The 18,225-nt window shown below is 37.2% G+C and overlaps 1 protein-coding gene across 6 annotated transcripts in view; it reads right to left on the bottom strand.

The window, feature by feature from the left end:
* The window catches only part of FHIT (fragile histidine triad diadenosine triphosphatase), a 1,455,268-nt gene that overhangs the window by 779,356 nt on the left and 657,687 nt on the right, over nt 1-18,225 (bottom strand). For all 6 annotated transcript variants that reach the window (XM_082663608.1, XM_082663605.1, XM_082663607.1 and 3 more), the window contains one exon: nt 874-994. In XM_082663608.1, the coding sequence (XP_082519734.1) occupies nt 874-994 (121 nt within the window). The remainder of the gene's footprint in view (nt 1-873; nt 995-18,225) is intronic.

The following is an 18,225-nucleotide window of genomic DNA, read 5'->3' on the forward strand; positions in this document are numbered from 1 at the left end:
GTAGAATCATGCCTCAATGTGGACATGATCATTATCTTCGAATATGAAATTTTATACTTTGTTGCCCTCTGCATAGTAAATTAAATTAGGGGGGAAAGAGAAAAAAAAAATTCTGAGGAATCAATACAAATGTCATATGCATACAGTCACGAGGGATAATTTCAGTAACATAAAAATAACTCTCCAGAGCATTTCACCAAATCCTGCTTCTCCCACTGCAAAGAATGAAGCTTCTACTGAAACTGATGGTCAATGGAAATAAAATACACTACCACCAATGACACTGGGCAACAATCTAGAAGCTGGGATGTTTTCCAAGAGAAAATGCCATCTCAGACCCTAACGTGAAAAAAATATTTTGTAAGTATACTTATGTGTTTGAATTTAATTAAAATTCATAGCTTGAATGATCTCCAAGAGGTAAACAAACCAAGTCAGTCTCAAATCTTCACATAATCTTCACATAACCTTACTTCCACATCACAAGAGGGCCACCCAATCTCTATCTTACTATTAAAATTCCCAATTGATAACTGAAAACAAAGTGCTCAGGATATTCATTGGGTCCATTTTAGAAGCACCTATTTATTTACACAGCTACCATAGTGAAAAGGTCAAGCAAAAAATCACCTCCAAAGCCACGGTTGCTAAGCAACTCTTTTCAGAAGTTCTGCGACAGTGATCAAGCATATTACTGGTGCCACCAACCGGATTCAGAATAAATGTGAATAACATCTTACCTGGTTCCTCCAAAGCGGGAGCGGGGACGATCTTTGCTTAGCTTTTCGGACAGATCCTCGAGGTCAATCCTGTATTTACTTGGTCTGTTAGAATCAGAGGCTTTCTAATTTTTCTCTTTAAAAAAAAGGATACGTCCAGGTACCACAGGTTTCCTGTTCACCAGGGCGAAGGACAGTTCTGTTTTGAGAAACACCACAGAGGGCTTGATGAGATGTTGGCCGAATCTGAATGACATTTCCTCACGGTTTGAATTCTGGAAGAGAAGATGATGTAGAAAATGGACATTTATAAAATTCAGTTGAGAAACTCAGCGCATATACCACTTTAAAGAAAACAAAGTCCATTACTACAGATTCTTAGTTGTAAAGAAGACATCATTAAAGCTGTTCCCCATTTAATGTCCACTAAGATGCATTCTGGGTAAGTCCTCCTAAAATATTCCACTCTCTCTATGCTGGTTGGATTTACAGTTTTCAAGCAAAAACTTGTATGTGTCTTCTTAAACCCCTCTGCACTTCGGGGAGCCACCTTAACCCAAATCCACTAGGTCCAATCTGTCAGGTACTATTTTTAACCATCTGTTTCATCATCTTCGCTAAGCTGAAAATTTTTATGGTTAAGCATTGACTATAAACCTTCTCATTCTTAAATAGGTACCTGTGGGGACTCCCTTTTCTCAAATGGTTTTATCTTTGTTTATACAAAAGCAATTTAGAAAAAGTATAAACACTGTTTGACCTTGTGTATAATTACAAAAGCATGTGGGGTACTCCCAGAGAATTACAGTAAAATTTCAAAACTTAAAGCGAAAAAAATTGAGGAAAAAGAAGGGACAAAATAGAGTTCAAGATGAAAACAATTCCTGGTTGATGCAGATGTATTATGCAGCAAGGTATGTGAAATGTTGCATATCCTGTTTTCTGGAGAAAGCCATGGGTTGAGGTAGTGGGGAGAAGACAGGGGAAAAGCAAGATTTGACACTTGGCATCTAGGGTACCAAGGAATGATTTTCCATCAGTCAGTGCCTATACATGACAACGTTACTTTCTGAATGACTAAAACGCACCTTCCTTGGGAAATCACTTCATTTTTCTAATTCAGGAACCATCCTACTACAAAACTGATGAAAATCGAACCCCTCATGGGAAAATAGAAATAAGACTACAAAAAGGATGACATCAGAAAATGGAGAACCATTTTATAAAGCATACCAATAAATGTGCAATTGTTTAATGATGCTAATATTCTCAATGACCCAAAAGATAGAGGGCTATGCAAAACTCATCTACTTTAGAAGCACTCAAATAGCCGGAACTTAACACATTTCAGGTACAAAGGAATAGTATGGAAGTTTTGCCTCAGTGACACAAATACTGGTTTCTAGAACAATTACAACCATCTCACAAAAAAGAAAGGTCAGTAAGGACGTTGAAAATCATCTAACCCAGTGGTTTTCAAGGTGTGTTCCCTGGAGCAGTAGCATCAACATCACCTGGGGAAATCAGAAAGGCAAATTCTTGAGTCCTACTCCAAACCTATCAAACCAGAAACTCTGGGAGAAGGGCCCAGAAATCTATGCTTTAATCTGCCTGGATGATTCAGAACCACTGATCAAACCCAACTATTCTCCCAATCCTTTCCTGCAGAATCTTTGCCTGGTAGCTTGTTAGCCCAGGCTTGAACATACTCAGTGACAGGACATTCACTATCCATTCCTTCCAAGATTATCAGCTCCAGCAGTTATAGGTTGCCCTCCATACTAAGTCCATCTTTTTGTGATGGATTTATGCCTTGAGGGTTCTATGAAACAAGTATCATGCAAGTGAAAGTGCTTTAGATATCTGAATTTAACCTTTATTTATTCCCTCCAGTTTTTCTAGAATAAACATGCAATTCATTTCAATCATCCTACAAACAGCATTGATTCAAGTGCCCTAAAGCTATTTGTGTGGGGTTTTTTGGGGTTTTTTTTTTGCTTGCCCAGCATCCATTTTCTGTAGTTTTGGCCATACCACCCTAATTTTTCCGTGGGTAATACCCCACCATATTCCATATGTTGGGCCACTCCTACTGCCTGGTTCTAGGGATGGGAAAGTGACCCAGGCATCAGTAGTCTTTTGTCACATGAGTGATTCAGGAGTGGACACAGGACAAAAAACGAGCCAATCAAAGGAAGGATATCCATGGAAGGATTACTGCTGATACTATGGGGAAAGGGCTTTCTTTCTTCTAAGATGCCAAACTGGTAGGACATGAACCTGGAAGAGCTAGAGGATATACCAACAAGAGGCTGTCTGATATTAGAGCCAACACGGAGGCTAGGAAAGCCAAGATACACAGAGACCCATACCTGACGACACTGTTTGAGCACCTGGATCTAACAGTGCTGGAAGGATTATATGCCCCTGGAGTTTGTTTCCTCTAACAGATAATTGTACAGAGTTGACTTAAGCATAGGCTCTAGCTGATGAGCTACTACTATGAGTCCATGAAAGGCTCTCCTCTAGATTTCATTTTTCTTCTTATCATCATTTTCATTTCTTCCTCTATGCCCAAACTCGTTCCTTCCTCTCCCACGACAGGGCTTCATTTTTTTAAATATAATTAATGTATTTATAAGCTTCACGGCAGTTTTATAAATATTTTATACATCAAACATATATAGGGCTCTTGTACGTACTTTTTAAATTTGTACAGAAGTTGTATCGTGCTTTAAAACTCATTCTGCCTTTTTCTCTCAACACTGTTTTACAGACTCATTCATGTTGTTATAAACAGATGTAATTTACTCTTTCTCACTGCTTATTCTCTCACTGCATTCCACTGTCATTTTTCTTGTCCATTCTTTTAGTACTGAAGAACTAGCTTTCTCCAGTCTTTCACCACAAATAACACTAATGACCATACTTACATGTATTTCCCTGGGTGTCTAAGCTAGAGTCCTATTATTGGGTTTTACCTTAGGTATTGATACATACTTAGATTTTTAAAAATATGCACCATTTTGCAATCCTTGAAGCAATATATGCAGATTTCTATTTTCCCACATCTTTGCCAACACTTGGCAGTATCTGATTTCCAAGGTTTATTGATAGGCAAAAGGCATCTTTTATTTTTAATTAGCTTGTCTCCAATGTGATATGTGTATGTGCATGTTTCTCCTTCTATGAATCGCCAATTCGTACTTTGCCCTCTTTTGTATTGGTTTCTTCCCTCCTATTTTTGGATTTTTCTGGAGTCCCTTATATATTTAAATATTGATCTTGGTCTATTAAACATGACAGTTGTATTTTCACCATCTGTTAGTTTTTCTATCGTACACTCCATTGGACAAAAAGCATTCATCTTGAGGTATTCAATTTTTTTTATGGTTTGTTCTCTGTGAATATTGTGAAACTAACACTTCTCTACCATAAGGTTACAAAAATGTATTCTTGGGCTTCCCTGGTGGCGCAGTGGTTGAGAGTCCACCTGCCAATGCAGGGGATGCGGGTTTGTGCCCCGGTCCGGGAAGATCCCACATGCTGCGGAGCGGATGGGCCCGTGAGCCATGGCCACTGAGCCTGCACGTCTGGAGCCTGTGTGTCCGGAGCCTGTGCTCCACAACGGGAGAGGCCACAACGGTGAGAGGCCCACGTACCGCCAAAAAAAAAAAAAATGTATTCTTAAATTTTCATCTATCAACTTTATAAATATTTTCATTCTTAACAGTTAGGTATTTAATCTACTTGGAGCTTTGTTTATGGTATGAAGTACAGAAATGGTTTCATTTTTCTCATTTTGTGAGCCAAATTTCCTAGCACCAATTGCTGGGAATGATAACACTGAGTTCCCATATGTACACAGGGGTGAATGATAACACTGAGTTCCCATATGTACACAGGGGTGAGTCTGGACTTTATTATATTCTGTTTCTGTGCTAGATGCTGGAGAACAAGGGGAGACAATTTTTTTTCTCTAAAGGGTCAGATTCAGTCTGTTGTAACTACTCAACCCTATCATGGAAGTATGAAAGCAACCATAGACAATAAATAAAGGAATGGATGTGGCTGTGTCCCAATAAAACTTTATTTGTAAGAAGAGGCAGCAGCCTGGATTTGGTTTGTGGACTGTAGTTTGCCAACTCCTGCTGTATAATGTTCATGCTTTGTAAAGAGAAAGTGCTTCTTTATTTATTCTCTCAAATAAATTTTAGATTCAACTACACCCCTTCAAAAAGACTCTTGCTCAGGCATTGATTAGAACTGCACTGAATTTAAATTTTAATGGGCTAAATATGACATCTTCACAATATTCAACCAATCCATTTATAAATGCTACATTTATGCTCTATAATACTAAAATAAAACTCTTGTAATAGGGTTTTAAATTTCCCTTATATGTTTTATGAATTCTTTCTTAGATTTATTCCTAGATAGCTTTTAGTTTATGTCAGTATTGTAAATGGTATCCTATCATCATCATAGTTTATAATTGGTTACTCCCAGTACAGACAAAAGCTATTGATTTTTTTATGTTGTTCTTATAAGCTGGCAACCTAGATGAACTCTTTTATTGCTGTTAATAGTTTCAGCTGATTCTCTTTGGTTTTCTATATAAATGATTTTACTTAGAAATAATAATTATATATTTCATTTCACTTATTCTACTTGTATTTGTCTTACTGCATTGGTCAGGCATCTGGTAATACGTTGGTAAGTAGAAGCAACACAGGCATTCTTGTCTTGCTCCCAATCTTAACAGGAATGAGTTTCAAGTTTTGTTTTCTCCATTAAAAATGACATCTGCAATAGGTTTTTAGGAGAAAGCCTTTAAAAAGCTAAAAAATTCCCTATTTCAAGTTTGCTCAAAAGAGTTGATTTCATCTGGAAAAAAAAAACTTAACTTTACTAAATGCTTTTTCTTTATCATTGATCACCCAATCTCTCATTCTTTGCCATTAATGTGGTAAATTACAGTGAAAGATTTTTTTAAACAGTGAAACATCCTTTCACTTTTATGATTAATTCAACTTAGTCACAGTGTACTATTTTTTAATAACTTGCTAAATTTGAATTCTCTGTGTTTTTCAATGTCATGAGTCAAGTTGGCCAATATTTTTTACCTGTTTTTTGTTTTCAAAATTAAACTTAATGGCTTGGCTTCTTTCTTTGCTCTATATGAAGTTTTACGAACAGGATTTTCTGTTCCTTGAGAATTAAATAGAACTTGCTTGTCAAACTGTCTGGGCCTCTTTTTATATTTCAGGGATGTGTAGTTCTGATTATCATTACAATTTATTTAATGGTTGTTAAGTGTTTTCTTGCATTAATTTTTTAGCCATATATCCTTTTCACTTGTGTTCATCTGTACTGGTAAAAATTTATATATATTTTTAACAGATTATTATATCTAGCCTATGAAATTTTTCAAAGGACCATTTTTTGGTTCTTTGTTTTTATTAATTTTCTCTATTTTGTTCCTTATTTTCTGTGTTTATATTTGTGTCCCCCTTTTTTTTTCCTTCCTTATTTCTTAAGATTTACCATGTTGCAGTTTTTCTAATTACTTGAGTCAAACATTGAGCTTGTGAAGTTGCAGACTTTCTAGTTGTCTCTTCTGTAACAAAAGCTATATATTGCCATCAAAGTACTCCATTAGCTATCTCTCTCAAATTGTGAACTATTGTGCTTTTATTATCACTCAGCTTTAAAACTGTGCTATTCTTGTTATCATTTCCTATTTAACCTGAGGGTTATTTCATAGTATGTCTTTTCATTTCCAACGTACGGAATGCATTTGCTATCTTTCTATTAATAATGAGTGATTTTAAAGCACTATAGTTAAGAGAATAGAACCTCGACAGTGTTGATTTATTAGAATTTGAGGCTTCCTTCCTGGTGCATTAAAAGTTGAAGCATGGGCCTAATCCACATGCCCTACAAAATATATGCTGCATTTGTTGACTAAGCAGTTCTACATACCTGGTAGAGCAAATTCACTGTTTGTCATCCAAATCTTCCTCTGTTTACTTTTTGTCTTAATTGTTTCATCAGTTTCTGAAAACACTGCGTTAGATTTCTAACTGCAATTGCTTAATCAATGTCAAATGCCAGAAATTACTGCTTACTATATTATGGCACGTGCATAAGTCCCTGCTTATTTTATTCCCTTGATCTATTGTTCCTTTTTCATTTTGTATTTTACAACAGTAAATTTCCATCCCCTTATCTTCAATCTGTGTCCTTTTAAAAATTTTTTATAAACATTACAGCATTTAGCTTTCTATTCATTGGACAATCTGTCTTGATTAGTTTAACCTCCATACTATTTCATCTTTTTGTTCCACTTTTTTCTCCTTCCTACCTTCCAGGTAGATCAAGTTTTTTCCTACTGTACAAAAATAAAACATTCTATTTTGTTTCAGTAGTGGTTATTATCTTATTACAATCCATACTAACGCTCAATTTCCCTGTCAATATCTAAAAGTAGATCCCTATCTCTGTCCTTAGCATCTACTTACCACCTTGGATCTCTCAGATCTCATCCTCCACCTTCCCCTTGTCCAATTTCTGATCTTTTAAAATAATATAGTGTTATAATTTCAAATAGTTATTGATATGCTGGGTTTTTTTTTGGCCACTGCTCACTCCAGTGATATTTTTCATTTATCTTATTTTCAAAGGTCCACAGACATCCCCTTACACCAGGCAGCAATGGGCTCTGGACTACTTCCCCTTATGAATTTTAGCTCCCTCTTTGGTTTTTGCCTCCCATCCCGCACCTTTTTTCCAAAGCTCAACTATGCCTTTGAGTGAATATTTGTATATTTCAAAATTTTTTTTAGTGGACAATTTTCCAATTATCTACCCTATAATATTCCTAGAAACTAAAGTTGTCATTGCTGTCTTCTCTGTGTGTCCTCTTCTTACAAAGACACAAGTCATTGGATTTAGGACCCCCTCCAATCCAGTATAACTTCATCTTAACTAATTATATCTGCAAAGATCTTATTTTCCAATAAGGTTAAGTTCTGAGGTTCCTTTTAGCGGAGATATTATTCAACCCATTACAGAAAACTTTCCTGATTCCTACTGTTTGGACGTCTATTAACCTTTTCCATATAAGCTCCTCAGTTTTCAGGGGATTCTTTATATTCTTGGTCATTATTTTTTTCAAATATTCCCTGACCTCAGTTTATTTCTCTGCCTTCCAGGGATTCTATCTGCTGGGGTTCTGGAAGGTCACCCCAAAATGTGCCTCAGTGACATACGGATTATTTTGTATTAAAGCTACTTAAGAAATGGCCAATGCAAGTGGGACACTCTAACCCTCCTTTCTGTCTCCGTGAAAGCAGGAAATAAATCTCCCTTATGAAAGGTGCTTTGCTGGCATCGAGAGGTAGAACACCCTCATCTCCAGAGACAGGGAATTCAGGCCAAGAAGCCTGCATAAACAAACCTTGTTACTTCTTTAATTTACTACCCGGAGCCCAAACTCTGTTTAGATTCTTCACTGATTGAACATCCAAAACTTGTTTCTTTGTCCTTTCAGTTCCTCACAAATTTATTGTTTCTTTGTCTAAAAAGTATAAAAGCTGCCTGCTCTGGCCACTTCTTAGGTCCTAGACCACCATGCACATGAACTAAAATTTGTTTCTTTTTCTCCTGTTAATCTCTCTCGTTATCAATTTTGTCATTAGTCTGGCCACCAGAATTCAAGAGGGGTAGAGGGGGAAATTTTTCCCTCTCCGACATATCTAACCCTTCTCTTCCTTCTCCCTCTCAAGTCTTTCTTCAGTCTTCTCATATTTTTTTTCTTCCTGACACCTTTGGGAGACAGCCTCAATCCATCTGACTGCTGATGAATATCAGCATGAATATAAGCCATCCACAATGCTGGTTCCTAGTGTTACATATTAGGCTTAATTATGACCCTCTGTCCTCTACTCGAGGCTACCCTGTCTCTCACTTCCCTCCTTTTCAGGCATTACTCTTGCCAATGAGCTCATTTATTTCTAGTGCATTTCTTCTCATGAGTTCAGCCTGCCAACAATTTGACATGTTAACTGCCCTCTTCACTGCTCCTTCCCTTTTGGTATGCCTACACAACTCACAAACTACCCTTTGTCGAGAGGAAGCATGAAGAGGTGGAATGAGTATTCAAAGCACACGCACTTGAGTCTTGGTTTTATCAATCCCTGATCCTCAGCAATTCACTGAACTTCTCACCCTCAGATATCTCACCTGAAACTAATGGATGACAGATACTGTATAGCACAGGAAACTTTACTCAGTATCTTGTAATAACCTATAATGGAAAAGAATCTGATAAAGAATATATACATATATTTTTGTATATGTGTGTGTGTGCATGTGTATATATATACACATACATACACATATACATATATATACACACACATGTGTGTATATATATATGTATATATATATATGTATATATTGGGTTGGCCAAAAACTTCATTCAGGTTTTTCCCTAAGATGTTATGAAAAACCCAAATGAACTTTTTAGCCAACCCTATATATATAAAACTGAATCATTTTGCTGTATACTTGAAACTAACACAACATTGTAAACTACCTATACTTCAATAAAATAAAAATTTAAAAAATGGTTGACAGAGTATATGATGCAAATCTCACTATGTCTGTCACATGACATAGGCAGCCCCAAATGGTAATATTTTAATATTTCCTTGCTCAAATCCAATTCTGCCTCTTCTTTAATTGTGGTAAAATTCTGCCCACTTGTGCTGCTAGCAGACATGCTTCCTCAAGTTTTAATTTCAGTGGAGGAAAAAAATACTCCAGGAACTATAAACGGAACAAAGGTAGAGAGAAGTATAAGGGCCAATACTGTGTGATGGGAAGATTCCTGCAACTCCAGGATCCGAAACTGTCTGCAAGGCTGAGATAAATATTAAATAGTTTCCTCTCACATGAAAACTGCAGAAAGCAATTTTATTTTAAGCTAAAGTAAAATTGCTGATTTTTTTTTTTAACCAAACAAGAAGGCTGGATGTACCAATATTCTGTGGGATTCTCAGGGGAAAATCCTCTCCTGGGATCTGTTTCTTAATAAATGTGAAGATGATGGCTTCTGGTATCCAGAGAACAAAGTACTGAGTTTGGGACCTCAGTCTAAGGTTTAGGGTCTTGGTCTTATTAGTGGGCCTTAGCTAAGACAGACATAGAAGGGACTAGGCTCATTCCAGAAACAGTGACTGAGGCCTGCATGAGTCTCTATATAGACAATGACAGAGTATATTAATGAAAACAAAAGTCATGTTTTTAGCCAATTAATTTTTAAATTTGTATTCCTTAGTAACAACTTGTTTTGAACTAAAAATATGTGACTTCCAGGTATTTAATGAGTCTCCATTTCCCATCTTTTCAGCTACAAAAGTTATCTGTACCTTCTCTTGACCTCTCTACCTTCTATAAGTAATGAAAAGGTCTCTACTATTCACACTTACTTTTGTGAGTTGGTGAATTTGATTGGCCATTTTTTGATAGGGCTAGATAAGCAACCTAACTTGCAGTGGAAAAAGGTTCAACAGCCACAAAAGAAAATGTCCCAGAATGTGGAATTTCCCCCAGTAACAACAGTAGATAACAAGGGCTCACTTCCGAGTAGATCAGGTTTCTTCCTGATATGCCTGCAAATGTTATGTTAATGTCCAACTAAGATAAGTGCCATACTCTTCTAACGTTGTCTCAAAAAAGAAAAGTCAACCCTAGGATGCAACTAGAGATGATCATACTAAGTGAAGTAAGTCAGAAAGAGAAAGACAAATACCATATGATATCACTTATATGTGGAATCTAAAATATGGCACAAATGAACCTATCTACAAAACAGAAACAGACTCACAGACATAGAGAACCAAGGGGGAGGGGGTTGAGGGAGAGATGGATTGGAAGTTTGGGATTAGCAGATGTAAACTATTATATATAGAATGGATAAACAACAAGGTCCTACTGTATAGCACAGTGAACTATATTCAATATCCTGTGATAAACCATAATGGAAAAGAATAGTAAAAAAAAGAATATATGTGTATAACTGAGTCACTTTGCTGTACGGCAGAGACTGCACAACACTGTAAATCAACTGTACTTCATTAAAAACAAACAAAAAAAATAAGAAAAAGAAAAGTCAACCCTAAAATTTTTGAGCAGAAAAGGACCAAAAAGATGACTTAGACCTAGTCCTCTCATTTTAGAGATGTTGAGTAAGTCTAGCAAGTCAAATGGCTTAGTCAAAGTCACTCTGACCCTTAGAAGGTCTCCTTTAGAGGATACTATTTATACAGGAGACTATTTAAGAATTTCTCAAACTTGGGAATTTAGGACTTCAGGAACCCCACCTTCAGAAATGATGAATTAAAGTTAATTGTCACTTTAGGGGATTCCTTGGTGCCAAAACCACATGGCAATACTCTACAACAGTCAACTGGTGATCCAAAATATATGCCTGTTTGTTATTTTCATATTATTTCACTAAATGGAAACGCAAAATATAAGCTCCTTTTTGCGAATGTTAATCTTCAAAACCCAACAACTCAAGTTTGAGAAACTCAGGACTGCAGCAAAACAGACCATGCTCTTGAGGATGTGAAATCCTAACCACCAGACCACAGACCACTATCCCATGATTACCTTTCCCTACAGTGAATGATTTCTTTGCGACAAGTGAAAAGTCTGAATATTTTCACAAGCCACATAGCAGGCTAGCTACTCGAAGTGTGGTCTGCTTGTCAACCACCTCTGCTTTACCTGAGAGTTGTTAGAAATGCATATTCCCAGGCTCGACCCCAAATCTACTGCATCAATCTGTATTTTAACAAGCTTCCCAGTTGTGTTATATGCACATTAAAGTTTGATAAGTACTTCCCCCAAGCACTAGTTCCAAAGCTAGGTTTATTGAAATTATCTTGGGAGCTTTCTAAAACAACAGATTTTTGAATAGAATTCTCCATCCTTAGCCCAACTCTCTAGCAGAACCTCTAGGGTGATGAGGTTAAGAACACAGCTCAAAGTACAGGGAACTCTACTCGGTGCTCTGTGTGACCTAAATGGGAAGGAAATACAAAAAAGAGGGGATATATGTATACGTATGACTGATTCACTTTGCTGTATAGCAGAAACTAACACAACATTGTAAAGCAACTATACTCCAATAAAAATTAATTAAAAAATAATAAAGAATACAGCTCAAGGGTCAGTCTGTGAGATGGAGATAACAATAATACTTCCCAAGGACACACGTAAAGCATTTAATAAGTATACGATAAATGCCAGTCATCGTATTGTTGTTAGTATTTTACCCTGGCAAAAAGTAAAGGCCAATTTTATTCAGTAAACAGTTGTGATTTGTCAGTTAGTAAGCAAGTTAATGGCAAGTTGCTTGGAATAGTGCTTTTCATATAAATGGCATGTAATTTTTAGTTAAGCAAAATTTTTTTTAAAAACACATTTTGGCACTACACTACCATTAGATGATTGTCAACCTCTCTATTCTACAGACAGAGCAATATCTGATTAAATAGACGTAACAGCTAACAGTTACTCCCTACTTACCTCATTCTAAGCAATTTCTTCATAATCCTCCTAAAAATCCTATGAGGAAAGTCCTTCATACATCGACATTTATGCAACTCTTTACTTCTCATGTATCAATTCCTAGATTTGAGAATCACTGTGTTCAAAGGATACTGACTCTTCAAGGCTATTGATATGTACTGCCGAATATCTCTCAGGAAATGCTTCCACAAATTTACATTTGGTAGTAGAACAGGGAGAAGGGCCATTTCCCCATAATTTTGTCAGCACTGGGCATTCTGATTCTCCAAATCACTAACAAAAATTTGTTATTATTTAGGAATATGATATAGTGAGAAATGACTTCTTCTAACTATCCTAGCTAAAGCAATCTGCTTTAGCAATCATGAAAACTGACATCTCCTAGGCAACCAAGGAGCCAGACATGATGAAAAGGAAATAATGTTCTTCTGGTTTAAAGAATGAAAAACTTGTATATATTTTTTTTACCTTGAAAAATAAACATGTTATTCCATTATGGCTGGGAGTGATAGGACTTACTTTAAAAATAATCTGTCATTTTTATATCCTGACATGACTCAGCAAATAGCAGAACTCTAAACCAACCCTAGAAAGCATGACCAATCCTTTTTGGGGGTCAGAAGAAGCCATACCGCAAGTAACTCCAGACACTTCTACTGATGAGTAAATATGTTTCTATTTCAATTCACTTCATTTAAAAACAGGGCAACCAAATGTTAACCAAAAAAGTACATACATTTGAAAGCTGCTGGCTAATGGATCCCAAGACTAACAACAGGAAAAATTACTTGTCATCTAACTGACGCTTTCAGCTGGCCAGGCTCTCAAACAAATTTTATTGATGACTTGGAAAACAATCAACGTACATAAATGGATAGCTGGAGACATATATTCAGGTTTAGATAATTTATAAAACATTCTAAGCTTACAGGCACACATCAAAATTCCACAAAAGACAGCCTAAGAACACCCCACAGGAAGATAACAAGAACAAAAAGAGAAGACAGCTTAAAGTGTCTCAGAATTCAAGCACACAAAAGTGTACCTGTAACTTTTTTTTTTTTTTTTTTTTTTTTGGGCCACACTGCAGCTTGCAGAATCTTAGTTCCCCAATTAGGGATTGAACCTGGGCCCACAGCAGTGAAAGCACTGTCTTAAGCACTGGACCACCAGGGGATTCCCTGTAACATTTTTATACAAAGAAAAAAACCCAAATTTTAGTAAAGTGTATTAAGTCATCAACCCATGGTGTCACTGAAGAAAATTTTTCAATTTTTAACAAGTCAGAAAAAAAATACTGAAGCTCAACTATTTATAAACAGGAAACACACAGGTATTTGAAAATGCAAACTACTTCTTCAAGATCTCACTTCATCAACTACTCTGCTCCCCTCCCATCACTTTGTTTTCCAACATGTGCTTATGTAGCATCTCTAATCTTACTCTCACTGGTTCCTTCCCCTTCTCCAACAAAGATTTTCAGGGATTGATTACACTGAAATAATCTTTCCTTGAAATGGTTGCTCCTTAAACTCTCATCACTTATTTATTCATTCAACAAATATTATGTACTTGTAATATTCTAGGTACTATTCTAGGGGTGAAAGTACCAGCCCCTACACTCACGGAGCATTCTAGGGGTAGGGTAAGGAGGAACGGCAAGTGGTGGAGACCACAAACCAGTCAGCAAGCAAAAACATTTCTGATTGTGAAGGAAATAATCAGGGAGCAAAAACAGGTAGTGACTTGAACAAGGTGGAAGTGGCTGGTTTAATGTCAATGGAAAGGGAACCTAACATTTGATCTGGGATTTGAATGAGGAAGAGCCCACTATATCTGAGTATCTGCGGACAGAAGGTTCCCAGTGGAGGAAACAGCAAATGCCAACACAAGAAGGAGCTTAAGGTCTTAGAGGAATGGAAGGAACAGTGGGATGGTGGAGTCTGAGAATAAAAAGCAAGACAAAGAAGTGAGGAGATGGGTTTGAAAGGTAGGCAGGGACCAGATCATGCAGGGCCTTGATTGGTGCTGCAGTCAGTGAGCGATGAGAAGCTCATGATGAAGAAGATTTAAGCTACAGTGTGTTCAGTTTTCAAATTTCAATTTAAAAAAAAAAAGGTATTTATTATTGTACATTAAAATCATCTCAGGAGCTTACAAAAGGTCCTCATGCTCAAGTTTCCTTTCCTAAGATTTTTTTAAACTTCAGATATAATTCCTATACCATAAAGTTTACCATTTTAAGGCGTATAATCCAGTGGTTTTCAGTACATTCACAAAGTTGTGCAAGTATCACTACTATCTAATTTCTGAATATTTTCATCACCCCCAAAAGAAACTCCAGGTAGTTGATCCACGTTTACCCCTCCCTGCAGCCCCTGGAAAACATTAATCTATTTTGTCTCTATGGATTTGCCTATTCTAAACATTTCATATAAACAGAATCATATAGTATGTACCCTTTTGTGTCTGGTTCACTTAGCATAATGTTTTCCGGGCTCATCCATGTAGCATTTTTCAGTAGCTGATTCCTTTTAAAGACTGAATAATATCCCATTTTAAGTATATTCTACATTTTTTTAATCCATTAATCAGTTTATGGACATTTGGGTTGTTTCTACATTTTGGCTATTATGAACAGTGCTCCTATGAACATTCAGGCACAAGTTTTTTTTCGTTTGTTTTGTTGTTTTTTTTTGCGGTATGCGGGCCTCTCACTGTTGTGGCCTCTCCCGTTGCAGAGCACAGGCAGGCTCAGTGGCCATGGTTCACGGGCCCAGCCGCTCCGCGGCACGTGGGATCTTCCCGGACCGGGGCACGAACCCGTGTCCCCTGCATCGGCAGGCGGACTCTCAACCACTGCGCCACCAGGGAAGCCCAGGCACAAGTTTTTATGTGGATCTATGTTTTCAGTTCTCTTGGGGATACACTTAGGAGTAGCACTGCTGGGTCCTATGGAAACTCTCTAACTTTTAAGGAATGGCTAAACTGTTTTCTTTAGTGACTCCATCATTTTACATGACCACCATCAATGAATTAAGGCTCCAATTTCTCAACATACTCACCAACAGCCCACTCCCATATATTTCATTTTAATTGGTCTGGCTGAGACCTGGGCATCAGGGTCTTTTTTAGTTTTGTTGTTTTTCAGAGTTCCCATGGTAATTCTAATGTGCAGTGAGGGCCAAGAGCCCCTTATTCCTGCCCATTCATTGCCAATTTCCAGACAAGTATTTACACCTACTCCCTGAAGTGCCCCAGAGCTCTTTGGACCTATTACATTCTTGCCACCACCCACCCCTCAATAATGACATCGGCTTTGTAGGTAATTCATCCAATGAGAGAATGAAATACAAATAAGGAAGATAAAACCTTGTATTTATGAAATACATAACCTTATATTTATATAATTATAACACGTATAATCTTGTATTTATATAATTATATATAACCTTGTATTTATATAGATATAATAGAGCTTTATATTCATGCTACATAAATATGTCATTTATTTTCAAAGAATAGTGAGCACACATATTAAACTATTTTAAAATCATTTCTGTGTATACATGTACATATAGGAAATTTAAAAATTAAGAATGATTTTCCTCTGAGAAAATGGGTTTGGAATCAATTCTACTACCTTTTCTGCATACTTTTACTTTCTACTATGACTAGGCACTGGAGAATCTATTCGAAGGGAATTTTTTCAAATACCCTTGTGTAATGTGAATTGCCAGCTCCCTTCTCCCACTGATCCACTGGAGGGATGCTCTTCAAAAAGAGCCCACCTTTAAAAAAAAAAAAAAAAAATTGCTCCTAAAGTTCCTTTCATCAAGTAGAGAAAGATATAGGGAATGAATGAGTGACTTCTATGTGTTTTACATTTCAACTTGACCTTGAGTATTAAACACAGTACCATGCGTACAAAAATGTATAAAATTTGAAATTACTTATGTCATTTAAAAAATGTATCCTGTCAAAGCAAATACAGATGGTGAAGGTCTTTAACACCAGCATCGAGGCCTAGAGCCATTTAGAAAATCAACAGCCTGTGCTTGTAGATAGCCAGCTCGGGTGGCAAAGAGAGAAGCCTGAATAAAAAGGAAGATTTCTCAACTGAAGGACAAAGTATGGCATGACTTCTCAGTCTGATGCAAGCTGAGATTCATCTTAACAGGAGAAGTAACCCAAACTGTATCTTCATAGGAACAGCAATGGCAGAAGAGAACTTACAGGTTATGATATTAAAACAATACTTAAGGAAAAGAATTACAGGTTGAAAAATCACCTTAATGTCATGTATCTTTCTGGAGTAATCATTTTCTACTGCATTCCCATTAATACTGTAGTTTTTACATAGCCATAAAAGATTTTTAAGAGTTCATCTCTATGGATAGACATGTGAGGACATCAACTTAGAACTGGTGCCAACGGCTGGTATGGTAAACCTATCAACCGCAATCTTCCAGAAGCTGGAACCACATGTTAGCATCCCTTCATCAGGGCACAGGCCTCTCAGAGGTTAAGAGACATCCAGGGTTCTTTACTTTTTAAAACAATTTTTTTTTAACTAATGTGGAATTCCTGATTTTTTGTGGTGAAGCGATGCCACTCATAGGTTTTCACTAAAAATGGAATGGTAAGGCTACTTACAGTGTCGATTACAGCTACGTGTCACTAGCAATTTATAGATGGACGTACTTCTATTTTAAGTGTGCTACCATATTCTGCAATTTCTAATTGTGCTATTCAGAAGATAATTACATGAAGGATAAAACCTATTAACAGTCTACCTCAGGTTGTATGATCCAGAGAAGGTACAAGTTCAGAACTGTACGAAGGATCTTCCTTCAATCCTGTTCAACAGCATATGGGAAGCTCATTTAATGGTAAGATCTAAGTTCAAGGCCTTGAACTCAAAGCCACTCCAGACCACCCATCCAACTGGCTTCTCCCAGTCCTCAGAAGATGTTGGTTAAATGAAATCACAAAAAGTCAAACTATAGTCTCGATATTAGGTTCTCATTAGAACCAACATCGTCAGACCTGTTGCAGCAGCAGATAATCAGGAGAAATTCTCACAGGATCTTGAAGCAGGGCTCCTCCCCACTCCCACGTCTGCATATTTCACTACCACAAAATATAAAACATGAATTTGAAGTCAGTCCAAGTCTTAACCCATCTTCCCTCCAGAACGGATTTTGCAGCACAGCCTTATCCAAGGTTCCATCCAGGGTAGCTTCACTTTTTAGTGCCTGATAAATGCCTTCCCATTTCCCTGTGCCACAGACCAACAGGTATTTCTCAGTATCTCTAGGAGTGGCAATGGTGTCTTTTTTCATGTCCTCGTCCCTCACCATGATCGGCACTCATCAGGGGATCTCCATTCCCATCCATCTCATTACTGCTTCATTCTATTTGTCACCATTTGGAATCTCAGAACTCTTAATTACTAGCTTACTCCTACAAACAGTAATGAGGCTCCAACTGCCTACAGGGGAGCATCATCGAGCACTAACGAGCATGCAGACTGAGATCCACACCTGAATCCCATCAGGTGGCTCCATTGTTCAGGCTAGGCGGGATGTTTCTTTCTATAGGCAAGCTTCTTCAGGAGAGCTGGAGTTCGCAGGGGGGCTATTGTGCATTCACTTTGGTCTTATGATTCACACTGACTCAAAGCAGCTTTCCTGCCTGGTGTACTCATTTACATACTGGCTATTGCCTCCCTTATAATAAGGCTGTACTGTTTCATTCTTCCTTGTCCTCCTCCTCACTTGTATAAGGGCTCACTGGAGCTGAGAGTTCTCAAAAGGGAAGACTAATTGGTCATTTTCTTACTTCTCTTGATCTCCGCCTGACTTCAAAAGAAAAAATGAGGCTCTTACAATCATCT

This window comes from Grampus griseus (genome assembly GCF_964374135.1).
Source record: "Grampus griseus genome assembly, chromosome: 10".
Classification (NCBI taxonomy): domain Eukaryota; kingdom Metazoa; phylum Chordata; class Mammalia; order Artiodactyla; family Delphinidae; genus Grampus; species Grampus griseus.